Source organism: Ipomoea nil, unplaced genomic scaffold, assembly GCF_001879475.1.
Source record: "Ipomoea nil cultivar Tokyo-kokei standard unplaced genomic scaffold, Asagao_1.1 scaffold0642, whole genome shotgun sequence".
NCBI classification, from domain to species: domain Eukaryota; kingdom Viridiplantae; phylum Streptophyta; class Magnoliopsida; order Solanales; family Convolvulaceae; genus Ipomoea; species Ipomoea nil.
The window spans coordinates 742,218-764,176 of NW_017617070.1; the positions used below are offsets into that span (position 1 = coordinate 742,218).

The 21,959-nt window shown below is 36.6% G+C and overlaps 2 protein-coding genes across 2 annotated transcripts; one reads left to right on the plus strand and one right to left on the minus strand.

Annotated features, from left to right (window-relative positions):
* Window positions 1-301: 301 nt before the first annotated feature.
* LOC109174391 lies at window positions 302-3,275 on the minus strand. Its single transcript, XM_019323630.1, has 4 exons — window positions 1,989-3,275; window positions 1,294-1,568; window positions 886-1,227; window positions 302-563 (listed from the first exon to the last, which is right to left on the minus strand). Exons 1-4 carry the CDS (start codon window positions 3,273-3,275, stop codon window positions 302-304), a joined length of 2,166 nt encoding a protein of 721 aa, XP_019179175.1.
* Window positions 3,276-13,804: 10,529 nt separating this feature from the next.
* On the plus strand, window positions 13,805-14,583 carry LOC109174506 (ethylene-responsive transcription factor ERF017-like). The gene has a single exon (XM_019323738.1). The coding sequence runs from the start codon at window positions 13,891-13,893 to the stop codon at window positions 14,539-14,541; it is 651 nt and encodes a 216-aa protein (XP_019179283.1). The 5' UTR covers window positions 13,805-13,890; the 3' UTR covers window positions 14,542-14,583.
* Window positions 14,584-21,959: the final 7,376 nt, after the last annotated feature.

The following is a 21,959-nucleotide window of genomic DNA, read 5'->3' on the forward strand; positions in this document are numbered from 1 at the left end:
TTTGAATTGGGTGCTCCCTGGCCCAACAGCTTCGTGTTTACTATTAAATTGAACCACCAATTTTGTGTCACCACGCCCAGAAATTAATTTTGTCATAACGGTGGCACCCCTCTTCTTAGCTTTGGTATTAGTACCTTTAGCTTGGATGGTACTATCAACAGAGGGGTCATTTGATGAATCCATATGCCTGTTTAGCAAAGAAATTATTAGTGAATTGACAAAAGAATAATATACATAAATATAACTGTAAATATTTAGATATAGTAAACACAAGAAGAAGTTAAAGCATTACAAATAATAATCAATTCTCCCATAGCCCCTCATGATGATCATCACGTGATGCATGCACTTCATCTATCTCATTATCTATAATAACTGGTAATAAACTTGAAGAAAAGGGTGGTATTTCCTCAATCTCATAACTAACATCTTCATTCCCTTCACCAGTAATTTGTCTCTTTCCATGAAGAACAACAGACCATTTTTTATCACTAGGATCAGTAACAAAAAATACTTGTTTTGCTTGAGATGCCATTATGAATTGCTCATTTTTGTGACCTTCCCTGTTCAAATCGACAAGTGTAAACCCTAACTCATCAGCTTTAACACCGTGTTTACTATCTACCCATTTACATCGGAACATCGGCACTTTGAACTGAACATAATCAACCTCCCATATTTCTTCAAATCACACCATAATATGACAACTCTGCAATGACCGGATTTTTATCTTTCGAACTACTGAAGTGCACTGAATTTGCAACCAAAGAAACTCCACTGTTTTGCATAGTGCTTTTTTCATCTTGTTTTTTTGTATAAAAAGAAAATCCATTTATATCATATCCAGTATAACATATGACTTGCATACAAGGACCATGAGCTAACCATCGTACTGTTTCAGAATAGTTAGTAGCACTCAGAACTTTCTTCTTGAACCAACTAATAAAAGTACGATTATGTTCGCTCACAATCCACATGTCTGTCTTTCTTGGATTTTGATCTTTAATCAATGCCTTGTGCTCATCTAAATATGGCTCGACTTCACTTGTATTATGCAAGATGTACAAATGTGCTTCCTCAATATCTTCACGAGGCATACCGGCTACTTTGCGTCCTCGAGTACCTTTCCCAGCACTTCTTCCTTCATATCGATACTTAGAAAGACCAATAGCTTCTACCCCCGCCAAATATTCAGTACAAAATTCAGTTACCTCCTTAGCAATATAACTTTCAACAATAGATGCTTCTGGTCAATATCGATTCCTCACATAACCTTTTAAGACTTTCATGTACCGTTCAAATGGGTACATCCACCTCAAATAAGCAGGACCGCACTGTTTGATCTCTCGCACCAGATGTACAACCAAATGAACCATGACATCAAAAAATGACGGTGGAAAATACATCTCCAACTGAGACAATGTAACAACAATGCCATTTTGCAATTCATCTAGTTTGTCTGGATCAATCACTTTTCCACAAATAGCATTGAAAAAGAAACAAAACCTAATAATAGTATATCTCAACTTTTTGGGCAATATACCTCTAACAGCCACTGGCAATAGTTGCTGCATTAAGGCATGACAATCATGAGATTTCAATCCCACCAATTTTAAATCTTGCATATTCACAAGTGTTCTAATATTTGATGAGTACCATTGTGGTACCTTGACTCCACGTAAACACTCACAAAAATTTATTTTCTCCTTTCTTGATAAAGTATGAGCAGCTGGAGGCAAATATGTCTTCTTATCCCCTTGGCGTGGAGCTAATGTTGCTCTTATGTTCATTTCAATCAAGTCTAATCTAGCATTGAGTCCATCTTTAGTCTTACCTTTTATATCTAAAAGAGTTCCAACAAGACTAACACACACATTTTTCTCCACATGCATCACATCAATACTATGTCTCACATCTAATGTCTTCCAATATGGAAGATCAAAAAATATGAATTTCTTTTTCCATGGACTCTTTTCATTTGGAGTTACCTCAACATTAGCTCTTAACCTCTTACCTCGTTGAGATTTAAGTTTTTGAGTTTTACCAAAAGTAACATTTATACCTTTTACACATTCATAAACTTCAATCCCAGTCATTGGTTGTGGAGCATCTGTATAGTATTGTTGCCCATTGAAAGCCTTTTTTAATCTCCTGTAAGGGTGAGCTCTATCAAGAAACCTCCGGTGACCCAAGTAGACTGACTTTCTGCCATGGACAAGTTGTGTATAACATGTATTATCTTCACATATAGGGCATGCCTTATGTCCTTTGACACTATACCCAGCCAGGTTTCCATAAGCTGGAAAGTCATTGATTGTGCAAAAAAGCATAGCATGCAACTTAAAATTCTCTTTCCGGTAGGCATCAAACACTAACACACCTTCATCCCACAATTTTTTCAAGTCATCAATCAAAGGTGCCAAAAAGACATCTATATCATTACCGGGTTGTTTTGGGCCAGAAATCATCAAGGACAGTAATATATATTTGCGTTTCATACACAACCAAGGAAGTAGATTATAAATCACTAACATAACTGGCCACGAGCTATGCTTGCTACTTAGGTTCCCGTGGGGGTTTATACCATCTGTACAAAGGCCAAGTCTAAGATTTCTGGACTCATTGCCAAATTCAGGAAAAACATTATCAAAGGTTTTCCATTGAGTAGAATCAGCTGGGTGTCGAAGCTTGCCATCAGAAATTTTTTGATCTGCATGCCATGTTAAGTTTTTCGCGTCGCATGAATTTGCAAACATACGCTTAAATCTTGGAAGAATTGGGAGATACCACATAACTTTAGCTGGTGGCCCTTTCGAACTTGCCTTACCAACAACATGCTCTCTTATTTTGTACCGAGATGCCCCACAGATCGGACATGCATTCAATTCTTTGTAATCATTCCTAAACAATATGCAATCGTTAGGACAAGCATGTATCTTTTCATACTCCATACCCATGGGACACATAATCTTCTTTGCATCATATGTACTCTTCGGGAGTCCATTATCTTCTGGGAGCATATCGTTTATTAAATCAAGTAAAGCAGTAAAGCTCTTGTTGCTCCATCCATTCCCAGCTTTTAAGTTGAATAATTTCAAAACAGCAGATAAGCGAGTATATTTACTACACCCGGGCCATAAAGGCTGTTTTGAATCATTTAATAATTCATCCAACTCATTTGATCGATTTGTGAACTCTTCTCCAACATCACGGAACATTTCGTCCAACCTATCTTCAGACTCATCATCTTCATTTGCTTCGTTGTCAACATACATGTTAGATGTACTAGTTTCTCTTCCTCCTTCACCGTGCCATATCCATTTTGTATAATTTAGATTAATTCCATCACAAATTAGATGATCATATATGTCCTTGGCACTTAATAGTTTTAGATTACAACACTTCTTACAAGGACACCAAAACGGTGCATCATTATTTGGAAGATGACGTTTTGCAAACTCTATAAATTCTCTAACTCCGACTTCATATTCCGTACTCAACCGAGAAGCTTTCATCGAACTTTTATCCATCACAAGTCAATCTAGGATAATATTAATTCCAATTAAACTTTTGTTAACATGATTCAACTCTATCTAAAATAATTGTTGTGGTAAAAATAGACTAGTAATTACAAATATATACAAATAAACCCTAAAATGTAAATAAATTGACTAAAATTCAAAATTAATCAATAATAATTACAAGTATATAAAAATAAATCCTAAAATGCAAATAAATTTGTAAAATAAAATAAGAAAATTAAAGAAACAAAAATTTATAAAAATGGAGAATGAAAATTAAAAAACTGAAAATTAAAAACATAGAAATGATGTAAACGACTTTTAAATTTTGCTATTTTGTCCAACTATAAGAAGAAAAAAAAAAATCTATTTTTTGTCCTAAATGAGACTCCTAAGAAATTAAACTCTTAAGACTTAAACCAATTGGTATAAAGTATACACTCCACAAAAGTGAGAAGTCATCCCCAATACACTTAAAAAAGAGTTCAACGAGTAACCTAGTTGGTTTCGTTTGCAATTCATATGAAAGGCTAGCTGTCACAGAAGTTCATAAACCACTATAAAAATAGTCTCAATTTGTCTATTACTTGCTCTTTTTTTTTTTTTAATTGATCGCTTGAATTCAAACACACACGTATCATTTTCTAACTCTAGCAAACTTTCAGATTAGCTAGAAATCAAATTAGCAAGCTTATGCCATTTGCTCTGAGAACTGTTGACAGTATTTACATTTCAAGAACGCATACTTTTTGTAGCATTCTCCATAGACAACACCAATGATGATTTTAGGAAACCATACCCATCATAAACTAATACTTTGCAATTAATCAATAATAATTATAAATATATACAAATAAACCCTAAAATGCAAATAAATGGACTAAAAATCGAAATTAATCAATAATAATTACAAATATATACAAATAAACTCTAAAATGCACATAAATTGACTAAAATTCAAAATTAATCAATAAAAATTACAAATATATACAAATAAACCCTAAAATGTAAATAAATTGACTAAAATTCGAAATTAATCATTAAAACTTACAAATATATACAAACAAACCCTAAATTGCAAATCAATTTAATAAAATTCGAAATTAATTAATAATAATTAAATATATATATATATATATATATATATATATATATATATATATATATAACTTACCGGCAGTCGTCCGTCGATGCCTCCGTCGACGATGGCGTAGCGGCGGAGGGAAGCTGCCGGTCTGAGACGGTGCGGCCGCGGGGAGGAGAGGGTGAAGCGGCGGCGGCGGGGGGTTGCAGTTGCAGCGGCGGAGGAATGAAGTTGCAGCGGCGGCGCGAGGACGACGTCGGCGGGGAAGGACTGTGCGTCGGGGACGAAGTCGACGGGTTGCAGCGGCGTCGGCAGCGGTGGTCTCAGATCGGGGAAGAAGAGATGGAGGAGAGGGGAGGAGATCGAAGAGATGGAGGAGATGGTAGCTGAGATCGGGTCGTCAGTCAACCCTATTTTATAACGTTTATAACGTCGGCTACCGAAGGTAGCCGACGTTAAAAAGAAAAAAAAAATAAAATAAAAAATTGAAAAGGATACGACGTCGGCTAGATAGACAGCCGACGTCGTATTAGATTTTTTTTTTCTTTATAACGTCAGCTAAAGAGATTTAGCCGACGTTATATATAAATAATTTTAAAAAAAAAATATTAAACCACCTACAACGTCGGCTATTAGTATAGCCGACGTCGTAGATTACGTATTTCTTTTATATTTTTATGTTTTATTTATAACATCGGCTATTACTAAATAGCCGACGTTATAAACTTAATTATAAAAAAAAAAATTAAATATTTTTAACGTCGGCTATTTATATAGCCGACGTTAAAGACCCGACGTTGTATGTGAATTCTGTAGTAGTGGCAACGATCCATGTTTAATTATAATTATACTAATATTTATATAATTATTAACTTAATTAACATAATAATTATCATTCAATTATTATAATAAAAATAATTATTAGCTTAATTAATTGTAATTTTTATAAAAATAAATTGATTTGTTGGGATGGTCAGTTTTGACCTACACTTATTTAATTTTATGTTCACTTTCATCAATGTTGCAGTTAACAATCCGTCAAATTAATCAAATCGTTTACCCTATACATCAACGTTTGTCACGTGCACCTGTCAAAGTGTCAAACCCAAACACCCCCTATATAAAAAGAAATCAAAAAATTAAAGTAAAAATGTGTGTGTATACATAATTTCATTCGTCAAACATCTTGTTCTCAGATGACATGTAGTGACCTCTCTCATGTCGGAGGTCATGAGATCGAGCCTCAGTGGATACGTTGTTGACTGTGCTTCATTAGATTGATAAAGTATATTTGAACAATTGAACATATACTACAATGTAATAGAGTCAATAGCATTAAAATATATATATATATATATAATATATATAACACTGCACTCAAATTGGTTGCAGGGTAATATTTCAAATGCTGCACTTTGTAATTTTGTTCAGAGCATTTTCAAAATTTGTTATAATACGATAATTTTCTCCTTATTTGTTGATCATCTCAAATAAACAGATTTTCAATTTTTTTTTACAAAAAACATTATTGTTCTCATATATAGGGCCTATTCAATCATTAAATGAAATATGTATCAATATTTTCTTAATTATAATATATAAACAAAGAAGTGAAGAGTGTAAAAATCCAATAAAATTTGGTAAATATATATCCAATAATTTTTTTTTTTTTGGATAAAAACAACGTCCTTCAAACATAAGATAAATAATAATATATTAAGGGTCCATTTCCAAACACAAACAATATTTTTTTTGTAAAATATTTAATTTCGATTGTTTAGTATTTGGCTAAAATTAAAGTTGAAAAACATTCATTTTTCTGTTTTGTTGAAAATTTAAAAACTTGTATTTTATTTGTTTGTTTGTCTTTTAAAAACATGAACATAAATTTATTACAAATTTATTTCTTATAAAATATTAATTATTTTAATAATGATAATAGTAATTATTTATTTTAAAATAAAAGTATAAATTAAAGTTTATAATAGTTATTGATGATTTTTAATGGATCAGGCCTACCACAAAAACATATTAATATGAGAAAATAAGGATGCGGCAAAAAAGACTAAAATACTATATTCACATGCCAAAGGTCTTTAAAAATAACAATTGTGTTACAAAATAAAGGAATAACCCAAACCCAATTCCCCCAACCCGTGGTTGGTTAGTTGACTAAAGGTGCAAAGTGGACACGGTTCTATGTTCATAATTACTGAACTCTATGTTTATAATTATAAAACTTTATGTTCATAATTTTTGAACTCTATATTTACAATTATAGAACTCTATGTTCATAATTATAAAACTTTATGTTCATAATTTTTTAACTTCATATTCACCATTATTGAACTCTATATTCACAATTACAGAACTCTATGTTCATAATTATAGAACTCTGTATTCATAATTTTTGAACTCTATATTCACAATTATGACAAATTTGGAATCGTGCCCACCTTGCAAGGTGGACACGGTTCCACAGCATAATTTGCCCTAAAGGTGTGGAGCCAGTTGGAAGGTGCCAACCACAAAGCCATACAACTTAGACCAACGCCATACTAGGTGGAGATGTTTCGTTGAAGAAGATGATGTCTGGAAGGGACAAGAACCCCAACCCTCACCCCCTTTTAATACTATTCCAAGATGCTGAAGACATGGGTAGGCATGTTGGCGCGATCACTCGAAGACTCCCAACCACACATGTGTCTCCTCCAATTGACTAACCTTCGTGCCAAGCTACAACGTTGTGAACAAAGCTTAAGGTCCTGCCAACGCCATGTGTCATTCCCTTAGCTCCACCGCTACTGCCCAAGGTCGTTGTGGCTTGGTTATGACCAACCAAGCCCCGCCTAGGTCTGGCTAGCGCTACGCCAACTAGTCAGACACCATCGAATAGCCTGGCTAATCGCTCCGACGGGCAAGGCCTCCCTCAGACCAGCTACGCCATTGGTGGCCCGTAGTTGCCGACATAGGTCCGCCGAGGTGCATGCCAGTCGATTACCGTCCCCTGGCCACACCAATGATCGTGGATGAGGCACCCGCTAGGAGAGGTCAATCCAACCCCCCTCCCATGTGCCTTCTTACAGCTCCTCTCTTTTCTATTTTGTCAAACGCACCCTTAGCCCCTTTCTTTAAAAGGCCAACATAAAATTGAAAATTCCCTACTTGCCTTATTGGATCCCTAACCTCTTGGCCCGAAATTACAAACCCTTCTGAACTACATTAGGCCATAACCCTAGCCCATCAATTATTAAGATTAATAATAATTATAATAAGGATATCACTTGCGTGAGACTGTCTCACATGTCTAAATCCGTGAGACGGTTCGAAACTTTTAATTTATTTTTATTTTAAATAATTTTTTATTTTTTAATTTATTATAATAAAAATGAATTAACTATAACTAATTCCTTAAGTTATTTTAATATAATAATAATTTTTATTAACAATATAAGAATTTGAGGGAAATTAAAATAAAGTAACTATAACTAATTTCTTAAGTCATTCAAAAATATTTTTTGAGTATAAAGAATCAATATCAGCCCCATTAGGGATTGAACTCATGACCTCTCATTTAAAAGAGTCACTTTGTGCCACTAGATAACAAAGTCATTGGCTAAGTTATTCAAATATAATATCTAGCAAAGTATAGAAATTAAACGAACAAATTTCATTTTTAGTTAATTATTATAACATTGTCACATTTAGTCATATACTTTTAATTTTGCATTATTACATCATTCATTTTCATTTACTTGCCACAATTATTCCTTAATTTAAATTTTGTCATTCGACTATTTACTAAAAAAATGATTAACATGTAATTTCATCATTGAAACCTCTTACCTCAACATGTAATTTTTCTCTGATCTCTCTTTCTTGTTAACTCTTTTAATTAAATAATAAAATTATATGTTAGTCATCTAAATGGTTGAACGAAAAAAATAATAATAAATGCTTATTTGGATGATGATGATGATGATGAAACAACAAAGTCTGGCGACTTGGTGAAACTTCCGACATTTCATTTGGTCCGTCCACTTAAAACTTTCGGTCACGACATGGCGAAACTTCCCATTGACGGTGTTGCCGCCACTGAGCATTGATAGTTGTGCTAGAGCAAAAGACATCACCCACATGTTATATGGTTGTGTGGGTTGAGTGTTTTCAAGGCCAAGCTAAGGTTATCATTACCCAAGCACGTAAAAAAGCAATGCGATTTCGGAAAGAAATACCACAAACTTGGGGGGTTTCTCTGTAGTCACCATCGACAACCCATTGGAAAATTGCTTGCATTTCTCACTATTGTTTGTCAGAAGCCAATGAAGAAGATGAAAACTGTATATTCTGGAATAATCAATGGGTTACAGAATATATACAATTCAAGAATCATAAGATGACTATGATACACATACCTAATCTGACTAGAATATATAGAGTCCTAATAAAGAATGTCGAAAACGGTAGACATTGCCCCCCACGACGCAGTAGCTTTGCCGTTATACACGACTACTTCCGAAAGGAGTTATCTTGACCCACAAGATCTTGATCACCAATGTTCCCAACAAGTTGATAGGGAGAACTTGAACCTATACCGGAACATTATGCCACCCAATTAGACTGTGTTGCAACTTCATATGGAAATTTTTTGTCTTTGATAACCCTAGTGAGTAAAAAGCGTGCCTTCTAAAATATAGGCTATGGGGAGAAACAAGTCAACAATTGCAGTAGTGAACTTGTCGAGGCGGAGGTTCTGGTTAGTTTGGCCAAACTTCGAACTAGTCTAGGGAGGATTCGTCTGCGAAAACACCACTTTTGGAGATGAAATACAAGAGCTTGATCACCAGCGTGGCCCAGCAAGTTGACAACGAGAACCCGAATCTCTATGATATGAACCTAGTTATAGGTTGAAATAAAATAGAGTATTGTCCCAAGATAGCTCACGATGCAAGGATAGAGATAGATTGAAATACCTTAAACCTCATGTGAAACCCTTAGTCCCAAATTCTCAAAGACTTAGGAAGAATCCGGTTATATCTTCAAGTACCTCGATGATACAATCTTCAATCAACTAAAGTCAGATGAACGAGTCAACGAACCTAAATTTAAAGTTGAAGAGAGGGCGATTGATTCGATTCCATGAATCAATTGCTAGTCGAGTCCACGAGCTAGCCACTAATTGAGTCCATAATTAGCAATAAGATTTCTTACAGAAGTGTAAAAAAAGACTTAATAGTTTTATTGAAAGAAAAAACGTGATTAAAGCTGTTATGGTTGTATCCTATTTATAGGTATAGGGGCAACATTATTGTCCTAAATACAATGGAAAAAGAGTCATAAACCTAATCTAGAAAGCAAGTAAAGATAGTCCTACTTAGAAAGGGATTTAAGAAATCATTTTTGAATAGAGTTAATACCCAAAATCGTCCTCGACTATAGTGGTTTTTCTCATTTTCATCCTAAACGACTTTGGTGACCTAATATCGTCCCAGACTTTTGTGTTTTGCTCAATTTAGTCCTCCATTTGTTATTCCGTCAAATTGGTGTTAAATAAAAGGACAATTCAGTAATGTCAATATTGATCTTTCTTTACTTTCAACTTGTGAAGTGCGAAATTCCTCTTTCTTGTACGAATTACACCCAGAATTACTCCCGAACCTGCAAATCAAATTTTATATTCGCAGTTTTAGGAGTAATTCGTAAAAAAAAATGAATTTCGCAGTTCACATGTCTATGAGTAAAGAGATGCCAATATTAAAATTACTGAATTGTCTATTTATTTAACACCAAATGGACAGAATAACAAATGAAGGACTAAATTGAGCAAAAACACAAAAGTCTAGGACTAAATTGAGCGAAACACAAAAGTCTGGGACGATATTAGGTCACCAAAGTCGTTTAGGACGAAATTGAGAAAAACCACTATAGTCGAGGACGATTTTGGGTATTAACTCTTTTTGTATACAAACTAGTGTTTTCTCTTTCATGCCAAACATTTTAAATTAATGATGACCCAAAATAATAGGGCTAATTTGGGCCTAATTTAATTCCTAGAATCATCACTCAAACAATTAAATAAAGCCTTAAGTTCTTCTTCATCTTTTGCAATTGGGCTTGACTTGAATTTTTACCATCTTTGAACTTAACCAATGAAGAATTGTACGTCTTAATTGTTTGGACTTGAACCTTGTGATTGGGCCATTATAATTCTTTCCTCTATCAAATTGACTTCTTAATGGCCTTTCTTGTTCCTTCCACGGTTCCACCAATGATGCTCTAAAAATGTAGTGATAGACCTTGTGAAGAACCCACTATGGATTCTTATTGGATCCAATGTGTGTTGGTTCTTATTATTATACTTGTAAGAAGACAATGTGTATTGTATGTGCTGCCATTGTTTCACACATAAGCATTTAATAGTGAGTCCTCAAATTATTTTAAAAATCTGAGATGTCATCCTAATAGGTTTTGATCGGATGTTAACTTGCTATAGCAAGTAAAAGTGGTTCAATTGCATCTTTTCCCCGAGTTCATGTATTAATTTGGAGCATTTTCGAGTTTAATGTCTTAATTATTGTTTTGGTAAAAGTTGAATGGCTTATTTGACTTTTATTCCCAAAACAAATTAAAACGATGACTAACTGTGGCAAACAAATGAAAGTTAAGAACATAATTAATGTGGCAAAACTAAAAGTGAATGACTAAATGTGGCAATCCCACAATAGCCGAACAAATAAACTCAAGCTTGATATTAATAGATTAGTAAGGTGATGTTGACCACTTAACCATATAGTCAAAGATTTTAAACAAAGGTTTGTGCAGCAGGAAATGATTTCTCAAGAAAATAATTCAAGTAAAAGAGAGATTAGATATAGTGAATTTAAAGTGCAAGATAAGTAAATGAGACAACTAATTTTGTAGTGGTTCGAAGGTGATGTAATCGATCCTTCTACTTCGCTCTTCTCCTATCATCCAGTAAGAAATTCACTATAATTAATCTTCAATACAATTACAGTGAATCACATGAATCAAGTGCTTTGACCACTAAGCAGTATTACTTCAATAAGGCTTTCACAGACACTCTTCTGTTTTTCCTCCTCTATCTACCACTTGGTAGAGATATACAAAGATTCCAACACAAAGGTTGAAAGAAACTCCAACTAAGAGACTAAAAGAAAGTTGAATGAATCTTGTTGAACTATTAATTATCTTGAACTAGATGAAAGGTGCTTGTGAGCTTTGAAAATGTTTGAACCCTACTTGAAATTTGAAATTTGAAACTAGATGAAAGGTGCTTGTATCGTTTTTCGTTACAAGTCATCTTGCTTATCAAAAAACTCTGTTGCTAGATCCTTGAAAAGTCATGTTGATTAGTAAAAGTCTTGCTATTTATACTTCTCCGGTATGCATAAAACCCTTGATGTTCTCAAACCTTGTGGTTTGTTGAGAATCTTTGTTGCCACAAGGTCTTGTTGTGCCGATGTAAGCCTCACGTCAGCCTCGTGAAAGTTTTGTTGCTTAAAAAACTCCTATTGCTTGCAAAACTTTTACTACTTGTACGTAAAACGTACTCCTACTACTTTGATGATTCAACAACTACTTCACTCAAAGAACTCTTGTTGTCAAATAGATATGCTATATTGTATGCTCATGCTTTACTACCTCTTGTTTTCTAATAACTTCACTTATGAAGTAAACACCAAAGACTTACTGTGATGAACTCCCCTAGATCATATGACTTAGCAATTTTTGTAGCATACGAAAAACTAAATAACTAACCTCTATATATATATATATATATATATATATATATATATATATATATATATATATATATATATATATATATAAGGGGACGTTTGATTCACAGAATGTTAGATTTCTATGTTTGGTTTAAAACTAAGATATGTAAATAAGACAACGGTAATAAGATAAATTGATTAAAAAATACAAAACAAATACAAAACCCAACATTAGTAATAAGACAAGGGAATGTGAGATTACCTAAGAAATTGGAGGGTATCTCAATTCTTACATTTCTTTCCAATAGCTAAAAACTTAAAGGTTTAAAGACCTAATATATATTCCTAAAATATGATTTGAGTCATCAAAATCTAATTACACTTTTTCCTAACACCTCCCCAAATATAAATATTTCTTATGCTCCTTGGCATAGGCTATATCCCCATCAATTTGTTAAAGCCCGATAATAGAAATGCTTTAGGCAAAACAATGTAACTAATAATTGAATGAAATAGAGAATAAATATTGAGCAGCTGCTTAGTTGTGTTTGTTAACAAAATATGTTAACCGGATGGGAAAATGAGTGTGAAAATGGATGACAACATGAATGGAAGTTGTGGTGGTCATTTGAGAAACTAGGGGTGAAGGAAGAAGAGAAGGATCGTGTAATCTCAATGGAGAAAAAGGGCTCTTGATATCATATACAAAAGTAATTTGTTGTGTTTGTTAACAAAATTAATGAAATTATTTATACAAGAGTTTAACAACTAAATATCAAAGATACAGCATAACTAATAGTAGGAAAGAGACCAATAACACCTATTCAAAAGGAGACATTACATAAGAATAGAATGATCAAAACAGAACACTAAACTTAATCAATGTGAGCTATCCATTCATAATTCCATAACTGTACATTTATAATTGCATAACTGTACATTCATAATGCCACAAACGAATAACGCCGTTAACGACGTGACAAAACCAAAATTTTTTTTAACTGAAATGCCACATTTTTCCTTAAAACAACATCGTTTTAGACTCGTGTCCACAATACATTGTGTACACAAGTCCACAGCATAATTTGCGATGCTCCTTGGCATAGGCTCCAGCCCCATCAATTTGTTAAAGCCCGATAATAGAATGCTTTAGCCTTAAGGTAAAACAATGTAAAACTAATAATCAAATGAAATAGAGAATAAATATATAATGAGCAGGTGCTAGTTGAAGAGTTGACCCAAATTGACAATATAAAATCCCCCACGTGTGTGAAGCCAGAATGCAACAAGAAGAAGTCAACAACAACCCCACCCGCGTTGACCTCCATTCTTTCAAGGCCTCATCACATCATGTGTTATGTCATCATAATATAATCCGTCCATCTTCAGATCTTCTTCTCTACGCTCTCTCTACGCTCATTTGAACTTCATTCGAACACGGGATTACCAGGCGTTAGACCTATAACCCCTTCTGTCGTTTGAAATTTCTTTCTTCTTCATCATCCCAATCATATATATAATCAGGTCGGACAACGTTATATTCATGAAAGACATCATCATCATCATCAAAATCTGTCTTTTGTGTTGTTTACAAGCTTTATTAATTTGGTCTCCGATGGAGCAAGCTAAGTATACGGGAGTGAGGAAGAGGAAATGGGGGAAATGGGTGTCGGAGATTCGGCTGCCGAATAGCAGGGAGAGGATATGGTTAGGCTCTTATAATGCACCGGAGAAGGCCGCCAGGGCTTTCGACGTCGCCCAGTACTGCCTGCGGGGTCCCACCGCTCGGTTCAACTTCCCGGACGACCCGCCGGACGTCCCCGGCGGCCGGTGGCTCTCTCCGGCAGAGATACAGGGCATCGCGGCGAGCTCCGGGAACGATTACCGGCTGAAACCGCTGCCTGAGAATGACGGCGACGGCGTTCGGGGGACGGGGACTGATGATGATGATACGACGCACGTGGTGGAAATAAATGACACGTCAACCTCGTCAGCCCCGGGTGGTGGGGCCCAATTGGAGGGGATTGATTGGTCGTTTCTGGACAACTTGGATGCCCCTTTCACGAGTAATGATTATTTTGGCTTATTTCACGGTGACGTCTACGTGCCACCAAACGACTATGAGATTGAGTATGGAGATGATGGAGAGAGTATAGGCCATTTCTCTCAACAATCTTTCCTTTGGAACTTTTGACAAATCTTCTCAAACACACTATCATCTATACTCAATTTCTCATACCTTAAAGAAAATTTTTCATATATATTACAAGTGGATGATATAAGCGAAGTCAACGTCACAATATATCGAACACAAGATGGTGACATTTAGTTTTTGTTCCTAAATATGGTGCTACTTGATCGACGACGTACTAATATTTCTGGTTCTATTATTATGTATTTTAGGTTTTTTTTCCAGAAATTTTTTTAAGAGATGATTACCCATGTTTTATCAAGGATGCATCATATATCCACCAATGAATATATCTAATGTCTTTGTATACAACAGACTGATTTGAAAATTATTATAAGCGCAATTTGTGTATGTAATATATATGTAATTTTCGTTTTTTCTTGCAATATTGATATTCATCTTGTGTTAACTCAAGGAACCTATTTTGCTTGCATGCATGCATGTATTTACTATGTAACAGAAGTTGATGAATATATATTTTTTGACAGAAAGTTGATGAATATATAAATTTTTAAGCAATTCAAAAAAAATATAATCCATTAAAAATCTCTTGAGTGACCAGGGTACTTGTTGTCCTGTCCTTGATATGAAGACCCTGGAATCCTTTTTTGCATTAGGAGAAACTATTCAAAATTTCTCCAAAAGAACTATTAGAAAATTACGTTGTCTGTAACACCACCTTAACAGGCTTAGGAAGTTGCAGCTTAATAAGAAAGAAGTACGCATCACTACAACACCTCCTCTTCAACGTGATCGATAACCATTTGTGAGTTAGATTTTGCCCAAAAACTGCCAATACATGCATAAGAAATCGTTATACAGTGGACCATGATCCATACAATTATGTAGATCATGGTCTAAAACACTGTCGTTTCTTTTAATGAAAAGAAGCGGCAGTCGTTATGCTCACATATTGAATCTATATTAATTTTTGTCAAATGAAATTGTATAGTAATTGAATTAGAATGATACTTTAATTGTGTTGTAATAAAACTATAGTGTGTATAAAATAAAACTGAATAACAAATCTCACATATTGAGTGTATATTATCAAATGAAACTATAGTTGAATTATAATGATACTTTAGTGCAGATGTAATGAAACTACAGTGTGAATTAAATTAAATAACAAGTTTCACATATTTGAATTGAATATATATTGTCCAATGAAACCGCAATTAAATTAGAATTATACTTTAATGATGTTGTAATTAAACAACAGTGTGTATAAAAAGAAATTCAATAACTATAGGTCTCATATATTGAGTGCATATTGTCAAATGAAATTGTAGTTAAATTAAAAGGATACTTTAGTTGTGCTATAATAAAACTACAACCTAAATAAAACGAAAATGAATACGTCATAAATAATATTATTATTAATTAACCAAGTCAAAACGTACGTGGAACGTGGGTACGTGTGTGTGAATGTTAACATGGAAATCTGTAAATGTGCAGTACGTGGGAAGTGCAGCATGGAGCATTAATTTCTTCATTTTAGTATTTTAGTTATACTAGTATTTGCACCCGTGCGATGCACGGAATGAATTTGTTATAATATAATAAGAATATATAAATCGATAAATAATTATTTAAATTAGAAAATCAAATATTTTATAGTACAATTAAAGATATGGTTTGGATCGTTTATATATTTTGATGTTATTGTTGGTTTTTTGGGCTCAGGGAGGTCCAACACAACCGTGGATTCACCTTTCAAAAATAGAAGGGAATAAGCAATTTTTGTGTGTATGGGTCTCTATTCTCTCGGCATGAACCCGCCTTTTTACAGCTTTGGAGGAGCCTTTTATAGTAGGTATCCTTTGATTTTGACTTCAAAACATACATTTAAGGTCATAATTGGCTCATTAACCTCTATTTATCCCTAAAGGCCGATGGGTTGCCGTTACTGGGCCTCCCAATGGCTCTTTGACTGGGCTATATATTAAACGTCATCTTAAATGCTCCAACGGTCTCTTCGTCACTTGCACCGACCGAACACTCGCGCCGACCTCATGGTCGGGCCGACTCCGTGGCTCGGTCCATGCTTCTCTTAAGCTTTCCTTCTTTTGGGCCTGACCTCTTCCTCTTTCCGGGCCACTCTTTATCTCTTGGGCTTTTTCTCTCTCTCCCAGACTTTAGGCCCGGGGTCCACACCCCATCAGTTATCATTGCTTGAATTTGTGCAAATAATTGCTCAAATTAATAGCTAATATCTAGATGTACGCATACAGTGATATAACTTTGAAGATTTTATTTATTATTGTTTAGTATTTTCATAAATTAGGCAAATGTGCTCGTTCTCTAACAACTCAGTTATAGAAATGAATTGCTATCCTTATTCATTTGTATGAAAGATATATTTTTTGGTCTAGATATATAGCAATTTTTTTCATTTAAAAAAAAAAACATAATATCACCAATTATATTTACACATTATTGAAACTTCTTTGCAGACGACATTGGTAGTGGCAACACAATCTTGTTTATCTTCGTCTAGAGCTAATACCTTCAATCCATCAAGGCGGGTTAATTGTGTGAAAATATATAATGGTAGAATATCACTCAATTAGTTATCCTTTTATATTTTCAATCAATTAGTAATATTAGATTCATTTTCAGCCATTTTTTTGTTTATTTTCAGTCAATTAGAATATCAAAATGCAATGATATTTTTACCTAATTTTCGTTCCATTTTTATTTGATGATGTAGATATTATTATTGAAATATTTCTGTTCCATTTTTAATTTACCTTTACTATTATTTAAAATATGCATTTACTATTGATAATGTAGAATATTATTATTGAAATATTTTCCTCCAATTTTGAATTTCCATTCCATTTTTTAATTTTTTTTTGAATCACATTCCATTTTTAATTAAAATGCATTGATCTGACCATTTCTTTTTTTTTTTTTAGTCAATTATGGATCATATTTTATTTGCAATCAATTATTAATATTCATTTCCTATAATTATTTTCAGTTAATTAGTAATATTAGTGATGGGGTGAGAACCCCGTGGGCTCGGGGCCCAAGAAGAAAAGAGATCAAGCCCAAGAAGAAGAAGAGAAACCCAAGAGAAAAATGGAGTAAGCCCAAAAGAGATACGAGTCAAACCGAGGAGTTGGCTCGACCCGGGAGTCGGCACGGGTAGAAGGTCGGCCTAAAGTGGCCGTTATCATTTGAAAGACCTATTAAATTACCCTACTCACCCACAAGGCCAAGTGGCCGTTGTCCTCATCACAGCCCCATCATTACCAATTAAGTACACATTTACTACCTAACTTAATACCCATAACCCCTTATCCTATTTACTACCTCATCCTAACCCCCAATTTAATACCCTTAATCCCTACTAAATACCCCCCAACATCTCTAAAGCTCCTTTAGCTATAAAAAGGGGAAGGCAACAAGATCAAAGGGGGGGCCTGGATCATGGAAAAGGCACTATGCCACAACACAAAGCAAATAATACTCCTCCCACTCACTCATTCATCTACATGTGGGGAGGACTCTCCCAAATATTTTCCCAAGGAGACTCCGTATGAGAAGGCTCCAAGCACTCTTCCTACACCACTCTCCCAAGAAGGCTCCATATGAGAAGACTCCACCACCATTCCATCTAGAAGCATACTCCATCTCTCGGTATCATAAATAGCTCTATTCTTACACAATATCTCTATATACAAAATAGTCATACAACATGTACAAAGATATACCTACGAAATACATAGTGGAATTAGGCGTGGCACCGCCCAAAAAGGCCCGTGGTTTTCCTTTCGGTTTCCACGTCAAAATCATCGAGCCCATATTATTTTAGCAAGCTTTATTGAAAGGTGTATCCTCCAGCTAAAGGTTGTGTTGGACCTCCTTGGGCCCGAAAACCCAAAAACCATCACTGGCGCCGTCTGTGGGGATCGTGACAAAAGGTCGCGTTTACCTCTTTGTCTGAGCAATTTCGGAGAGCGTCCGGTCACTACGGACGGAAGGTTGAGAAGGTCCACGGAGAATAGTGGACCAAGAAGAGGATTAGAGGAGAATCGAGCACGAATACTACATGTTGAGGTCAACAAGAGGTAACCATTATTATATAAATTTTACGTAATATTTAAATTAAAGCTGTTGGCAAAGAGTCGTCGGTCCATCACACTGAGGGACTCGGCCAGGGGAAATCAAGAAGTCGGGACGCCGAATAAATGATTCCCCCACCAGGACCTTAACGGTAACCACCATGGTCACAATTATTTTATTCTGCCTTTACTTTTGATCATGGGGAAGGCTTTGCTATACTGAAGCACATAGACAGTGTGATTCAAAAAAAAAAAAAAAAAAGTTCCAGTCAAGTGTTTCTAGTTCCAGAGGATAAAAAATTCTCGACTTTATATCGATGCGGAGCAATAATTGAAATGTCTTAGCCTGCTGATAAAAGCCAGACGCGAAAAAGATCACCATCGGATCCGAGGCTGCGCAGGAGTCGACCCAAAATTCCACGGAATTCTAAGCTTGTAAAAAAAAAAAAAAAATCAGAGCAGTCACGGCTTTCGAATGAGAACATAACAGATTGAAGCCAAATCTTTGGTGGTCAGAATTGCAGCTCATACATGGAAAAATTGAGAGAACAAAGTTTTCAGGTAGAAAAGACTGATTGATTGCGGCCGACTTGGATAACCGACTCGAACTCGGATTCGGAAGCTTCGCGGCAATGGCCACCAGTTCTCCTCCCCTAAACGCACATGCAGACAATAATCTAAACTCAACAAGCTACTCCAGCTACCATGACCGACGCCACCGAGTGACCGCCGACTCCTTCTCCTCCATACAGAGGTGGTCCGTCGAGTCCGCCAAGCCCACGTAGGTGTTCACTACAAACTGTTCCCCCGAGTCCGCCAAATTCGCAGAATCAACAGAGTCGGCCGTCATATAGTTGGCCCAAATATGTTCAGCTGTGAGGCAGTCGGCCAAGCGAGTTCGCTGGAGTCGGAGCCATATGTGGTTGGCAAAGACGAGTTGGCACCGTCTATCCCCCAGATTCCAGTCTGTGGTTCTTGCAATATGGTTTTTTTTTTGCAATCGACAATGGCGAACTCGGCGACATGGCAGGTGTTTAGAAGGGTGGTCGGCCTTGACTGGACGAGTAGAAGAGCGGAGTACGATGACGGAGGAGTTCGATCAAGTCGGTCTTAAGTAATAAGACAGTAAGCTCTATATTGCTGGCCATAGGAAGGAGATCTACAACATAAACCTTTTTCGGAGCAACAACAATTGATACGCTATGACAAGAAGTCCTAGTATTGGGCAGAAAGCTCAGGCGACCGACTTGGAGGTTGGTCATTGAATGTATATACAGACACCCTACTCAAATAGACTTAGTCTAGCAGGGGCTAGCAGAGGCAGTCAGTGTCAGGAAGAGCCGACTACTCTCTTACGGTAAGCAGAGTCTGAGTGACTCGACAGTCAAGGAGTCGGGTCACCACGCAATCGGACACGGGGTGGGAGCTAGTATTAATAAAGCTAAGTCAGACGCCCAGCTTCCCTTCTGCTTCTTCGATTCTTTTTCTCAGTGGGCTTTGGACGGATTTTCATAGGTGATTCATGAGTTTAACAATCGGAGCATCCTATTATGGGAATCGCAATTAACTTGGCAGAGAAATCTGATTAACCGACTCCTTGGCCACCGCAAAGAATAAGCTGTCGCAACCACCGCCGACCAAGCCGCGGGTTGATGACACTGCCGAGCGGCCGTGAACAGCCCATGGCTCTGAAAATTACAACTCGCGTAAAAAGAGACCCTGATTGCAAGGACTCGGACGATGAGAACCGACTACCCACTAGGCACCTACAAACTTGGCCCCTTGTCGGTTAAGCCACCGGACGACCGTTGAACTAAGAAGGAAGCATTAGTGGAACGAAGCATTCATGGTTGTATGATGATTGAGGAACTCGGCGGTTGAGGAGTCGGCCATCATGCGGTCGAGAAGACCAGGCGCGCGTGAAGTCGAAGAAGCATATGCGCTCTCTCGATGTTCTGGTATTTTTGGTATCAAAGCCGCAAAGCCATCATCTCATCCGAGTTATCCAGCCGAATCACGACTCAGACTTGCTACATGGGTGCCGTGAATTACAGCATGTGAAGTCACGCTTGATAGGCCACCGATCTCGGATGGGCGAATTAAAGAAGGGTCGACAATGGCGGATTCCGATGACCCACTCCGGCTCGGACGAAGAGAATGGAGCTCTGAAGCTCTCCGCCATTTGATCGCCCGCACGCACCACCGCTCGCCATAATCATCGGAGATTCCGGCTCCTCCATCATTCGTAGCCCCTCTTTGCCGGAGCACAAACGACGAAACATCTATTATAGAGGGAGTTGATGAACTTATGGGACTCGTAAAGAAGACATGGGGGATCCTTGGCTTAAACCAAATGCTTCATAATGTTTGCTTTACATGGGTCCTATTCAATCGCTTTGTAGCCACTAGACAAGGTGAAAATGATCTACTGGATGCTGTTGATGGTCAGTTAGCTGAAGTTGCAAAAAATGCAAAGTCAACTAAAGATCCCGCATATTATAAGGTCTTGAGTTCTACACTAGCTGCAATGTTGGGTTGGGCTGAGAAAAGACTCCTTGCACATCATGAGACTTTTAATGGTGGAGGTATTGAATCAATGCAAACCATAGTTTCAATTGGTGTATCAGCAGCAAAAATTTTAGTTGAGGATATATCTAATGAGTATCAACGTAGGCGAAAGGGGAAAGTTGATTTAGCTCGCAGCAGAATTGATACTTATATTAGGTCATCGCCTCGCACTGCTCTTGCTCAGAGGATGGAGAAGGTAGAATCAATTTTTAGGAATGAAAAGTTCAAGAAAAAGGCAACTCCATGGAAAATTGCATGTGTCACATACATGGCAGGCAAAGGAGAATTCATGCACGCGTGGCCTAATTGTCAGCAGAAAGAGACGCTTGAGTTTCAACGCCTGGTGCAATAGTTGGTAGGAAAAGCAACTGGTTGAGAAGCCCCAGGTCGGCACCGCCCACGTTATACAGCAGTGATTAAACAAATCATCTCCAAGGGGGCCGACGGCTTTCCACGCTTCATCGTCGGTGATCGTTGAATGCTACGAGCGAACGGCGGAGGAGTTCAGAGGTCGCTGGTCCAACGCCTTGATGGTGTTTCGTTGTTAATTCCACTGCCGAGCTGCAAGTGAAAATGGACTCCGGTTGCCCATGCAAGGGTCCAACTGGAGATGATCGCCGACTCCTTCTCTCCTATCAAGCTCTAAGAAATCTATCCCAGAGTAAAAGCTAATAAGTCTGAATATTTACACGCTTAAGCTCATATCACTGCCGAGCATTGAAGGGACTCGACGGCCAAGGAGTCGGCCATCTTGCGGCTGTTGCAGAGTCGGAGTCGGTC

Excerpts from the sequence above, each read along its gene's own strand:
- LOC109174391 (XM_019323630.1), bottom strand. The coding sequence starts at position 3,275 with ATGTATGTTGACAACGAAGCAAATGAAGATGATGAGTCTGAAGATAGG. Across the intron at positions 1,228-1,293 it reads TGGATGTACCCATTTGAACG|TTATATTGCTAAGGAGGTAA; the intron begins GTACATGAAAGT and ends TATTGTTGAAAG. Across the intron at positions 564-885 it reads TATTCTGAAACAGTACGATG|GGAAGGTCACAAAAATGAGC; the intron begins GTTAGCTCATGG and ends CGATTTGAACAG.
- LOC109174506 (XM_019323738.1), top strand. The coding sequence starts at position 13,891 with ATGAAAGACATCATCATCATCATCAAAATCTGTCTTTTGTGTTGTTTA.